The following is a 12,482-nucleotide window of genomic DNA, read 5'->3' on the forward strand; positions in this document are numbered from 1 at the left end:
TTAAAATTACCCGTTTGATTATTCTTTTTGTGTGTTTATTTGGAGCTTGACACCAATGAATCTTCTTGTAATATATATTAGCTAATCTATTATTTCTTCTTTTAACTAAAGAAGTAGTCACGTACAACAACGAGAGAGTTTATTCTAACATGTAATCATGTATTTAGTATTTACTCATTCATCATATAATACATGACTTTATGATTAATTCTCCGTTTGAGTGGCTTACACATGCAAGTCGCCAAAGTTGATGGCTCCGTTAGCATTGCCTTCAATGCGACCTGTTTGGTTACTGAGTCCTTTTATGCTCTGGCGAGTGTAACATTCTCCAGACATGCGATGATTTCTTCCGGGAACCGGCCTCGGACATGATTGTGGTGGTGGTGGTGGCGATGCCGGAGGAGCACTTTGAGTTTCACCATCATCTATGCTATTTAGCACACATACCAGGCCCTTGAGTGCATTAATCTTTCGTTGCAAGTCAGCCATATATGGATACTATGTTGCTAATGAATAGGTTATGACTTATGAGAAGAGATTGGATCTCCTTATATATATACATGAATGGGAGGAAATTAAATATTTCTGTCCATTAATGAAATGTAAACTAATAGCAAAGAATGACCATTGTGGCTGGAATAGAATAATCTATATATCAAATAAAGTGCACTCTCGGTGGAGTATCATGTTCCATTTTAATTTGATGCTTTATACTTATTCTTTAATAATCAAAATGAGTTTGTTAAGACGAAAGCATCTTATCGTGATAATTCCACAAATGCCATTAAATAGCTATATGTTAATTACTTGGATTTTTTAATTTTCTTATTCTCATAAATTTATTGGCATGTCTTTACTCTGGCTTTCAGCTGGCTAAGATTTTAAGCATTCAAAGCGATAGTGCATTTATTATTAATAAAACTAACACTTCGGATCGTAGTGAGTAGTAGTGTAGATAAACCAGACTCGAAGAAGAATACAATATGGAAAAATAAAAAAATGTGGCTGCTGGGATTCGAGCCCAGGTCTCCACGGCCACAACGTGGAATTCTTACCACTAAACTACAGCCACTTTGTTGTTCATGTTGGTTAAACAATGAAATACTAAACAAGCATTGAGCCGTTGAGCCATTTACGCACAATCTACTAACTATTAACAAAGCATACTTAGATTAGACTAAAGAAAATGAGGCTTTCAATTATAGTCATCCACAGGCTTAAGAATTTGCTATGCAGTAGCTTTCCTTAAACAAACTTTCTCAGTATTATTATTCATTCCAGTAGCTTGTTTAAGCTTACACCATTCTTTTATTTTTTATTTCCCTACGAAACACGTAACATTTCATACAATATATTACCGAATAAACAAGCACTTATAAAAGCTTTAAAAAGCTTGTTGGAAGTTGGAACAAAATCAGTTCAGACACTTGCACAGCTCATGTTCCAAAACTCAACCTCGTGCTCAAGAACACTTAGTAAAGCAACTTCAGCATTCTTCAGCTCATCGTCAGAAGCTTTCTGCAGGTGTAGATTGGCAATGTTCTGAAGAGATTGGCAATACCGACCAAAACCCTCATTGCCCCATCTTTCACAAGTCTCCTTCAATTCTTGTGGGGTTTGGGATCCTTCTCCAAGACAGTGAGCAAAGCTCTCTTGATACACTGCTTCAATGGCCCAAAATGCTGTAATAGCCACAGAATATTCTACCTCTGGCCTCGTCAAACTATCCAGCAACCTGTCACAGCATCCATGTCATAAGACTTAGCTATGTTAAGTTAATGTGACAAAATATCATTAAATGATTTTCATCAATATTAAGTGCCATAAGGAAATGTATGTGTGTTAGAAAAAATCCAAATACAAACTTGGTCTTAGAAAGATTGAGTCCTCTTGGAATACTGTGCTCTTTCAAATTACATATTTTGCTACTATTTAAATTCATGTTTTTAAGTCCTTTATGATATTACCAAATGTATATCTTTGGACCTTTAATCCCAATCCAAAACCATACCTTCCATAAAATTTTTGTCCACCACTTATTGTGTTTCCACTTTCAATATAATAGTACAAATGGACTATGATTATATATGATTAATATACCTACCCACAGTAGTTTTTGTTTGGCTTTTGAGGGACAACATTAGAAAGTGAAATACCCCACTTGTTGGCTTCGTTCTTAAACCATGATATCTCATCCTTGAGAGCAGCCACACCCCCCAATATCACTTCCATGTCAGTGTTGTCATCTGATTCCTTATAAGCTTTTATCAGAACACTTGCAGCAAAAGGAACAAAAGCTCTTACGAACAAGTAGTCCTGTGCCTGCATAATGTGTACTATTATGTATATTATATTTATATATAAAATAAAAATAGCAACCGGTAAATTGAAGGCTCAATTACCCGAGCCATGTAACTAATTACTACTACTACATTGAAATCGTGATCATATAATAATCAATCATGCTCATCATGCTATCAGCCACCAAAAATCAGCTATGCTTATAGAAAAATATAATAATAATTGCTTGATCATTGAACATGAACAGAAAGAGTCAAATAAAATACCAATCAGGGAAAGGAAGCTAAAATCAGAACCTTGCAAAAGGAAATAAATAAAAATAATATCTTACGAGCCATGTTTTGAAGGCAGCAATGTCGACGGTGCCATCACGAATACTAAGAATGAAAGGGTGTCTAGTCGCTCCAGTGTGAAGAAGACGGTGCTTCCTCAACCAAGCCTCGGTCATGCCGATTTTCTTCTCTTCGGCCTTTAACTTTTCTTCCATCTTCTCGTTTCTTCTGTGTTTCTCTCACCTTCTCACATGTAATCGGTCATTCGGTTGTGCACTTTTTCATCTTTGACTTTGTAGCTGGCAAGATTAGCATAGTAAAGCATACATTTATAGAGTGAGTAGTAGGAATTTTCCAGTGATCAGTGGGGAATTCGTGGCAGACACAAAAACTATGGGCCTCAACGATTTTTTTGGTCATGATATGGGCCTCAACTTAACCAATCGTGGCATTAATATTGGGCTTCACACCCTAAAGCCCAATAAGATTAGAGAAGATGAGCACTGTAAATGATATAGTGGAAAAAATAAGGTGTAGTGAGATCCGAAAGAAGAGCTACTTCGCTCCAATAGAAGCGAGACACGTAAGAAAAGAAGCGCATCGTGACGTGTCCATCGAGGAGCGAATTCCCTCGGGTGAATTTAATTACTAATTAGGTCCCCGCGATAATTTCCATGTCTAATCCTTAATCTGATTATATCTTCTCTCTGCATTTCATAACACCAATCATTTCCCCAACCTCTGAGCTATGATCTCTGTTTAAGTATCTGTCAACCACGCAACTCTAACTAACCAGAGAGAGAGAGAGAGAGAGAGAGAGAGAGAGAGAGAGAGAGAGAGAGAGAGAGAGAGAGAGAGAGAGAGAGAGAGAGAGAGAGAGAGATCAATCTCAACGTGAGAGAGAGAGAGAGAGAGAGAGAGAGAGATCGCATCGGAAATGGCGGACAAGTACAACCTCAAGAACCCTGCCGTCAAGCGCATTCTCCAGGAGGTCAAAGAGATGCAATCCAACCCTTCTGATGATTTCATGAGCCTCCCGCTTGAGGTTTCTTTCTCTTAATTTAGTTTTAGGTTTTATCTCTTGCTTTATTCTTGAATTCCATATAATCACATGGCTATCGGAGAATTATTGAGACATGAAAGGGAGATTCAACGGTGAGATCCCCGATATTATCGGTAGCAATTCAATTTTGTCTTGTTCTATCCCCAATAAAAAATTGGTTGCCGTAATTGCTAATAATATTATCAGGTGATTCAATAGATTGATTTAGCTTGTTGATGTTTGCGAGTTGTGAATTAGAAAGGTAATTAGAAAAAAGAATTCCATTCTTGAGTGAATTCATTCCAAACATACTCTTAGAACGTCTAAATGATTTAGCTCATCGCTCTCAAGCTATGGTATAAATTAATGCACACCAGATTAGGGAAACCTCTATCGCTATTAATATTTTCTTATATTGTGTTCTCTAAGGTTTCTGATTGTTTGCTCACTCACCTGTTTTATTTTCGCATAGTTTGCATCTTTACATACTTATTTGGAACTTGGCATCTGCTAATTAATTCTTATTGTTTTGTTTTTGGGATCTTATATGTTTTTCCTGAACAACTTTATTATGTTTATTTTCAGGAAAATATATTTGAATGGCAATTTGCGATTAGGGGGCCTCGTGATACTGAATTTGAGGGTGGTATTTATCATGGGCGGATTCAGTTGCCAGCAGAATATCCATTCAAACCACCTTCATTTATGCTTTTGACCGTAAGATCTTACTTAACCCTCTAGATTGAGTAGAGTTTATTTTATTTTTCATGTTGATCAGCGTATCTTGAACTTAAAAGCTCAATTCCAACATGCTTATAAGTTTCACTGTTTTCCTTTTCAGCCTAATGGTCGTTTTGAGACCCAAACCAAGATTTGCTTGAGCATCTCTAATCATCACCCTGAGCATTGGCAACCATCATGGAGCGGTAAGTTCTCCTTTCCACTCTTGACTCACCTAAATGATGCTTGACATCTCATATAGTATCTCGGTTCGCCTCTTGTATTTGTTTAAATATTTCTTGTAATTTTCATGTTGAATATATTGTTTTGTATTTACTCTGTTGCCATTAGTCCGTCTCTATTTTTAATTATCCAGCGCTAACTTATTGGGAAAATACTGAACAAACTAAGTGATTGTACTGAAGGAATATTTATCAGTTTAGAAGGTGATTGTATTTGTACGCATCATTTTCGTTACTTGATTGTTTCTTCATTTGCAATTTTCATTACCTTAATGAACCATAACTATAACCATTAATGCTTCACACTTTTCCTTTAATAGGAAGGTTTGTATGTTGCTGATGTGAATTTCTTTTGGCAGTAAGGACTGCTTTAGTTGCACTGATTGCATTCATGCCAACCAACCCAAATGGTGCATTGGGCTCATTAGACTACAAGAAGGAAGAGAGGCGCACATTGGCAATTAAATCCCGTGATGCAGCGCCAAGGTTTGGGACTCCTGAGCGGCAAAAACTGATTGATGAGGTAGAACAATTCTTATTACTTTCTCCCTAGTGCATTATTCTGTAATACCATGCTGAGTGTACTCTGTTGTCTCAGATACACGAGTATATGCTAAGCAAGGCGCCCCCAGTTCCTGAACTTGGCCCCTCACAGACTTCCGAAGAACAAGAACAACCCAGAATTGAAGAGGCCAAGGCCGAGGTTGATGTGCAAAATCCTGAGGCTTTACCTGCTGGAGAGGAGATTGCAGATCAAGCAGCTGATGAAATTGTTGAAGAACAAGAACTTCCTATCGATGCTAATCCTAATCCTGCAGGAATTGAAGCTTCAACAGAGATTCCATCGGCTGTCTCTAGCACTCAGTCTCTCCAAAAGTCAAATACAATGATACAAAATCTGAAACCAGAGACGAGGGTCCAAAAGCCTGATGATCGCTTGTTCACACTGGCAGCTATTGGACTTACTATAGCAATTGTTGTCCTTTTGCTGAAGAAGTTCATCAAATCCACAGAATATGGTGCGGTTTTCATGAATGGTGGGTCGTAGATGTATTCGTTTCTCATGTTTTCTCCAAGATAAAGATTATTAGCCCCACGTAGTTCATAGGGTATATCAAGCTCATTAAACTCGAGTTAAATTTTATAAACCAAGTCTTGTAATTATGCTAATATGAAATATATTGCATTTCTTGTATAATATGCGGTGTCAGATATTCCTCTCGGCCACTATATGATTGGCTTATGACTATCATGAACTTTGTATTTACCGGGGATGATGACAATTATTAGGATAAACAATTTCATGGTTTACAGTTGAAAAATAGGCAAATAAAAAAAGCTTTGTTAGAGTGAGCACAAGTAAAATTGCAACACTGTAATCCAGAATCATGTACAAGTGCAAGTTTTGAGACAATTGCTCTTCACTTTCCTCCACCATGATCTTCGATTTGTGTTATACTCAGTTATTTGTTCATGAAGCCCCGCAAAATAGAACTTTTCCGCCACATATTCCACTCCCTCGCAAAGCCCCTTAAATAGATCACAAACATTTTTCTCCGTACCCTTCTCGCTCGCGACAATCCTTAGATGGCGAACGAGCTTCGCATCATTTTCATCGCTGATGATGTTTTTCATTAGGAACGCATAAGAAGTGAATGGCTGAACATCTTTCTGATGCTGCTCCAATGCTATCAGATTTGAGAACAGTATTTCCGTGAATTGATGAGTAATGAGTGGAGCAATTTCAAGAACACCATTGTGAAAATCTATATCTAACAAGCTCTTGGCTGTGAACCTCATCAACTTAATGCCATACTTCCGAAGCTTGGTGGCACAGATATACTTGAGATCCTCTACAGTCGGGAGTTTTTTCGACTGCGCCCTTGCATAGGTTGGTAGGTAACACTGTTGGAATAAGTCAAGCAAATGATTACCTTCTTGTCCAAACCTCATAGTAACACATTCCTTGTCTCCTGGCAGCATGTTTCTAAAGAAACGGATTGCAAGTTCCGGGAGGGTACAATTGCATTTCACTGGAATGGGTACAATCTCAAACAACCTTTGAAGAATGACCAATGGTATTTGGTTTTCTAATAAGATCAAGTCACACCGGATATCATATAGCAACCTTGGCGTGGCGAATATGGGGTCAGCAAGGCGTCTCACACTCTTTATAGCATATTTCAACAAAAGCTCAATGATGAAACAACCATCAAGTAACATAATCTCCACAAATTCATCACTTGTGAGATTGAGTTCTTCTGCATAGAAATTCCGTGCTGTCTTCTCTGACTCTCTCAATGCCTTCAAACATTCATGCAAACTTGCTTCCATGTTCGGCTCGCGGCTGAGCAATGTGTAGAGGTAATGCCACTTATGATCTTGCATATCTTTGAGATTTTCGTTACCATGGTGAAGAGGTCCAATTGACACTTTAGTAGGGACGTACACCTTCTGGTTTGCTTGTAGAAGCTTCGTAGGCACCCTGAAGATGGATTTCAAAGATGTAATCGCTTCGAGTTTTTCCTTAATTGATGCCACAAGATCTTTGTTAACTTCTGTCATACTGATATCTGAAACATGGCCACGGTCCATGCTTTTCAAAAGCTCCTTGGATTTGTCAATGCTGGTTTCCATGAAGTTCTTCCTTCTCTTATGCATATCCATTGATGGACACAACTCACAAGCTAAAAGGAAAAGGAAAATTGTTAGCTGAAAAAAATTTCATCATATGGTATTGATGATAGGAAATCAGGAGTTATGGCTGAACAAAATTCAATTTCAGTTGATATTTTATACATCAAGCTTTCCGATCAATCATATTTCAAATTTGTCAGTTACATGTTAAGAATAACAGATTTAGACAATGTTAATTTTCAAAATTGTATATAGTTACTATATTATATATTACATGGAAAAATTCATGGTAGAAAAGAAAACAGAAACCTAAGTAACAAAAATTAGGATATTCTGTTGGAGAAGATTAAGATTTTTTTTCTCTAACAGATTAAATAAATTTGAGAGAGAAAAAAAATAGTGCATAAACCTGTAGGTGGGGTCTAATTTCAATTATCTAAATTCTGAATTGCTGTTCTGCGAATCTGTTTGTTTCCTCCCTATATATCCTGTGCAATAGCATTGCATTGGTTAATTTTATATCTTAGAAACCTCAGAAAGAATTTTTTTTTTCACGAATCCACTGCAGCTGTTGTTAACTTGTTATATTATGCTAACCAAGTAAACTTTGGAATACTGGATAACTTGACAAGGGTGATAAGGGAAAATAATACGATAAAACAATGAATTAATAGGAAAACATAATTCCAAGAACTGCATAGGCGAAGATTGATTACTTGACAAACAATTTTAGAATTGTTTACGGTAATTGATACGAGGCGGTTTCCCTTTTTCATGAGATATATAAATTAGCAGTATATTTTTTTGTCTTTAACATTTACAAAAAATTTAAAAATATTTATAAATTTTATTTCATTTTAATTTTATTTTTAAAATTTTTTATTTGTATTAAATATATCATGACAATTAAATTTTTAGAAAAATTCGAATTCTCTAAATTTTAAATTTTACTTTAGAAGGTAAATTATGATCTATCATCATTTATTTCATAGGTAGGACAAAGAGAAAACATAAGAGAGAAAGCATTCAATGGTGAAAAATCTCACTTTATCATCTAAAGTGAAAATCTAAAATTTAGAGGATCCAAATTCGTAATAATATATGAATTACAAGTACTATAATATGAAGGAAAACATCAAACCAAATATACACACATAACCTGCCATTTTTTACACCCAAAGAAAGTTAAATATACACCCAAAAATCTATCCCCCCTCATGCTTTATCCCTAAAACTCTGAACCCTAAATACTTAAAACCATCCATATGCAAACTGTATTTTATAACATAAAACCTTTAAAACGTTATAAAAAAAACAAACAGTATTTTATAACATAAAAATAAGGTTCTGAAGTATATATATGTATATATATGTAAAATGTGAAATACAAGAAAATTCATAAATACACCCAAACGAACAGTGCTTTTACACTCATATTCTGTAACTATACACCCAAAGAGTTATCTGCTGCTGCTGGTACCCTGAACTGATAACTCATAACACGTGCTTAATATTGGCTGGAATTTGAATGCACCACTGATGCAGCATCAAAGAGGTTTAACTGAATATAACAAACTCACATATTAGCTAAACTATTAACGAGAAAATTAAACTCAATCACCACGTATTTAAAGAACATCACTTTTACCTCGTTTAAAGCTTTCATTTTCTTCTTCTTTGTAGCATTTGCAATCTGTTTGTCCAACTTTGAACCTAGCCAATTTTTTGGACGTCCTCTTGTTCGAATCTTTGGAGGGCTTTGAAGCTCGTTAATGGATTCCAAGTTGGCGTCTTCGTGAGATAAAGAAGATATGCCCTTCCTTTTGGCTTTCAATGATTCCATCTCAACCATGACGTTATCGTACGCACGATGCAGAATTGCAGTCAGCTCCTCCGATTCGGATGCAAATTCGCAAATATTTTGCGAACGAAAAACCAATTGGTCAAACCTCTTTCTTCTTGGCTCCAACAGTGGCTCGTCGTGACTGCTCTTGATGTGTGTGTGTCGCCTCTTTACCTTTTTACTCCATCGTTTCAGTATATATCTCGGTGACACTTGGCTTACTCGTTCAAAGCTTAACACGCTTAGTGCGTGACGGCACAATATCCCTCTTGACTCGAATAATAAGCATTGGTATTTTACCTCGGCTGCTACTGAGTCGTAAGTAACCACAAACTTGTTGAATATTGAGCTGGAAACTTGTTCTCCGACTTCGTATACTGAATAGCCTAGAGCGGAATTCGTTAATCTAGTGATGCAATTCGCCTTTCCTCTGAATTGTGCTTGGATTTTCCTAAACTTTTGATGAGTGTACACATCTTGAAACTGAGCTTCAATGGAGGATTTGGTTGCACACAGTATGACCGTATGAAAATCTGCAGCATCTGATTCTCTCTCTGCTTGCTCCCTGCTTCTGAGCCAATTATCGTATTGTTTGACGAATTGAATAAGCGAGTTGTTCCGGGTAATAAACTTGTTAAAAAATGAATGCATGCTCTCACTCCTTTGTGTGCTTCTCATCCCTGCCCAGAAGTGGTGATCCAGATAGATTGGAACTCATATATGACGGTCTTCATAGAGATCTGCAGAATACACCTAAACACAGACTATAAATACACCCCCAAAAAATTCAATTTACACCTCTGCTGCAGATTTTAAACAAACATTACCTGAAAGCCACTTGTTGTCCACAAGACCAAAATTCAGTAGAAAATCATTCCAATTACTATCAAATGAGTCTTTCCTATGAGAGTTCCAAACAACTTGGCTCATTTCTTGTTCAATTTCTGCATGTCCCTTGTACCCGTTTAATTTGCTTGGAATCTTCTTCATGATGTGCCAAATACACCAACGGTGAATTGTTGTTGGCATACAAGCCTCTAAAGCCCTTTTCATTGATGCGCATTGATCGGTGAGAAACCCTTTCGGAGCATTTCCTTCCATGCAACAAAGCCAACATTGAAATAACCATTTGAATGATTCAATTTCTTCGTTTTTCATCAAAGAGCATCCGAAAAGTGTTGACTGACCGTGGTGATTCACCCCGACAAAAGAACCACAAACCAAATACCATAGTGCATAATGAAAAATCATTAGGTACACCCAACAAATACTTTGTATACACCAAAAAACACCCAATATACATCTCTGCCGCGGATTCATAAAAATACATTAATTTAGCATCATAAACAGGGACAGTTTGTTACCTGTTTGTATTGTATGTGGTGTCAAATAAAATAACATCTCCGAAATACTCAAAGGCAGCTCTGCTTCTTGCATCGGCCCAAAAAGCCAGCTTAATTGATTGATCCTCCTCGAGTTCAAGCTCAAAAAATAAATTTTGATTCTTCTCTTTCATTCTTAACAAATATTTCCCGAATTTTTTTGCATCTTCTTGTTCGGAAACATTCCGCACTTCTCTCGTAATGTAATTCCTCACATCCTTTTTAATAAAATTTAACTCGCGGTGACCCCTGGCAGCCGCAACAAATGATTGGTAAGTTTTGCTTGGTCTGATACTAGCCTTCTCGTTATTCTCTATTGTACGATGAATGGACATGCTTAGTTTCCTGTGCTGTTTGAGCATCTCTGCTTTACTTGGACAGCAAGGGTGTGAATGATCCAGCACAACTTTTGAAATGATCCAAGCACCAATATCCTTCAATGTGTGTATATAAATTCTTGCAGGACAGTTTAAACCGGCTGTCGGATTCGTCTTCTCGGTCAGAGATATTTTAGATTTCCATTTTCCCTCTCTGCTACATGTAATCAATTGATTCTTAATCTCGTTTCCCTTCCTATTTGTGCTCCGAACTCTTGTAGAAAAACCTGCAGCCTTGGCGTAGTTCCTGTAAAATTTTCTAGCATCTTCAAGGGTGGTAAAGGTCATTCCAACCTTCAGAACAAACTGGTCATCAACAACAGAGAGAAGCTGTAGAATACACCATGTCAAAAAATAAAAATACACCCAATCATATCTGATATAATACACCCGAACGACAACAACTCAGCTAAAATAACAAAAAAAAAACATAAACTGTAAATACACAGCTGCAAAATACACCATGTCAAAAACTAAAAACACACCCAATCATGTCTGGTATAATACACCCGAACGACAACAACTCAGCTAAAATAACAGAAAAAGCCATAAACTGTAAATACACCCACACTTCCCGCAAAAATACACCAAAAAAATTCTGATCTACACCCGAGCGTCTGCTATAAATTCCAAATAATTAATCAAAACTAATACATTAGATTCAATCCACATATTTATGTTCACGCGTTAGTTTCACAGTCAATGTTCACGAATTATTCAGCTACACAATGCTATACAAATTATTGCAACAAAATTTAGAGTAATCGTATGTAAATCAAACCTCAGGAACTTCGTTAGATTCAAATTCATAATCCACTTCGCCCTGATTCTGCTGACAATCTGAGGTTGAATCATCCATTATCTTCAAAACGAATTCAAACTTTGATTTCAGAAAACAAAAAATCGAATAGAAAACGAAGCTGGAGTTACAGAGAGAGGAACTAACGTAAATGACGAAGAACAAACCAGTGAGAAAGGAGGGAAAAAGAACGATCGAAAAAAGCAGGGGAAGACGCGCGAGAAGAAGAACGAGCAAATCTAGAAATAAGGAGAACCAAGAAGGAAACAAATCTTTTAAATTTGGTAGTTATATATACGCGGGATCTTTATATAGCGCGTGTATGGGACGTAACCCTTGCAGCGCGTTTTGGGGTTTTATTGGTTAATTAACTTGTAAAGCATAACTTTCCTGTTTATATATAATAAAAATTGTTCTTGTAAAATTGTTGTCGAATTATTTTTAATTTTTTTTAAAAAATTAACCATTAGAAATATATTTTATGCAATTTAAAAATTTTAAAGATGAAATTAAATAAAATAATTTTTAAAATTTTTAACAAATTTCAATAAAAAAAATATACTTTATCTAAATTAATAATTCCTTAATTGTTATGATTATTATATGGCATTTTAATTTGATCCTTTTCTTGGATGATGATTGAGATGCTTCAAAGAACTCTTCCACTTCCACGTGCCAACGAGAAGTTCTCAAATAGCCTTGATCATAGGATCATTTTTATTAGCTGCAAAAATGATCACTGATGAAAAACTTGAAAGGGCTTAAAATATGGCTCGTTTGGCCCTGAGTAAGTGTTAACAAAAATGTTAGTACTTTCCTAAAGAAACATTTATACAATTTTGAGTGAATACCCAATTCAATTTTTGA

General features: G+C 36.2%; 3 protein-coding genes and 1 non-coding gene across 4 annotated transcripts; 1 reads left to right on the top strand and 3 right to left on the bottom strand.

Annotated features, from left to right (window-relative positions):
- On the bottom strand, window positions 1,001-1,072 carry TRNAH-GUG. Its single transcript has one exon. It is a non-coding gene; the product is annotated as a tRNA-His (tRNA).
- Window positions 1,241-2,893, bottom strand: LOC107639147 (probable bifunctional TENA-E protein). The gene is made up of 3 exons (XM_016342582.2): window positions 2,633-2,893; window positions 2,105-2,322; window positions 1,241-1,735 (listed from the first exon to the last, which is right to left on the bottom strand). Exons 1-3 carry the CDS (start codon window positions 2,786-2,788, stop codon window positions 1,420-1,422), a joined length of 690 nt encoding a protein of 229 aa, XP_016198068.1. The 5' UTR covers window positions 2,789-2,893; the 3' UTR covers window positions 1,241-1,419.
- Window positions 3,241-5,936, top strand: LOC107639188 (ubiquitin-conjugating enzyme E2 32). The gene is made up of 5 exons (XM_016342635.2): window positions 3,241-3,618; window positions 4,201-4,332; window positions 4,457-4,541; window positions 4,937-5,100; window positions 5,176-5,936. The coding sequence occupies exons 1-5, from the start codon at window positions 3,511-3,513 to the stop codon at window positions 5,623-5,625; spliced, it is 939 nt and encodes a 312-aa protein (XP_016198121.1). The 5' UTR covers window positions 3,241-3,510; the 3' UTR covers window positions 5,626-5,936.
- On the bottom strand, window positions 5,644-7,840 carry LOC107614729 (UPF0481 protein At3g47200-like). The gene is made up of 2 exons (XM_016316871.2): window positions 7,624-7,840; window positions 5,644-7,264 (listed from the first exon to the last, which is right to left on the bottom strand). Exon 2 carries the CDS (start codon window positions 7,242-7,244, stop codon window positions 5,964-5,966), a length of 1,281 nt encoding a protein of 426 aa, XP_016172357.1. The 5' UTR covers window positions 7,245-7,264; window positions 7,624-7,840; the 3' UTR covers window positions 5,644-5,963.

This window comes from Arachis ipaensis, chromosome B01, assembly GCF_000816755.2.
Source record: "Arachis ipaensis cultivar K30076 chromosome B01, Araip1.1, whole genome shotgun sequence".
Classification (NCBI taxonomy): Eukaryota; Viridiplantae; Streptophyta; class Magnoliopsida; order Fabales; family Fabaceae; genus Arachis; species Arachis ipaensis.

What these genes read in the sequence shown, in the direction of transcription:
- LOC107639147 (XM_016342582.2), bottom strand. Translation starts at nt 2,788, where the DNA reads ATGGAAGAAAAGTTAAAGGCCGAAGAGAAGAAAATCGGCATGACCGAG. An exon ending in CTGCCTTCAAAACATGGCTC is followed by an intron (nt 2,323 to 2,632) that starts GTAAGATATTAT and finishes CACATTATGCAG; the next exon opens with GCACAGGACTACTTGTTCGT. An exon ending in CCAAACAAAAACTACTGTGG is followed by an intron (nt 1,736 to 2,104) that starts GTAGGTATATTA and finishes ATGCTGTGACAG; the next exon opens with GTTGCTGGATAGTTTGACGA.
- LOC107639188 (XM_016342635.2), top strand. Translation starts at nt 3,511, where the DNA reads ATGGCGGACAAGTACAACCTCAAGAACCCTGCCGTCAAGCGCATTCTC. An exon ending in TCATGAGCCTCCCGCTTGAG is followed by an intron (nt 3,619 to 4,200) that starts GTTTCTTTCTCT and finishes GTTTATTTTCAG; the next exon opens with GAAAATATATTTGAATGGCA. An exon ending in CTTCATTTATGCTTTTGACC is followed by an intron (nt 4,333 to 4,456) that starts GTAAGATCTTAC and finishes TTTCCTTTTCAG; the next exon opens with CCTAATGGTCGTTTTGAGAC.
- LOC107614729 (XM_016316871.2), bottom strand. Translation starts at nt 7,244, where the DNA reads ATGGATATGCATAAGAGAAGGAAGAACTTCATGGAAACCAGCATTGAC.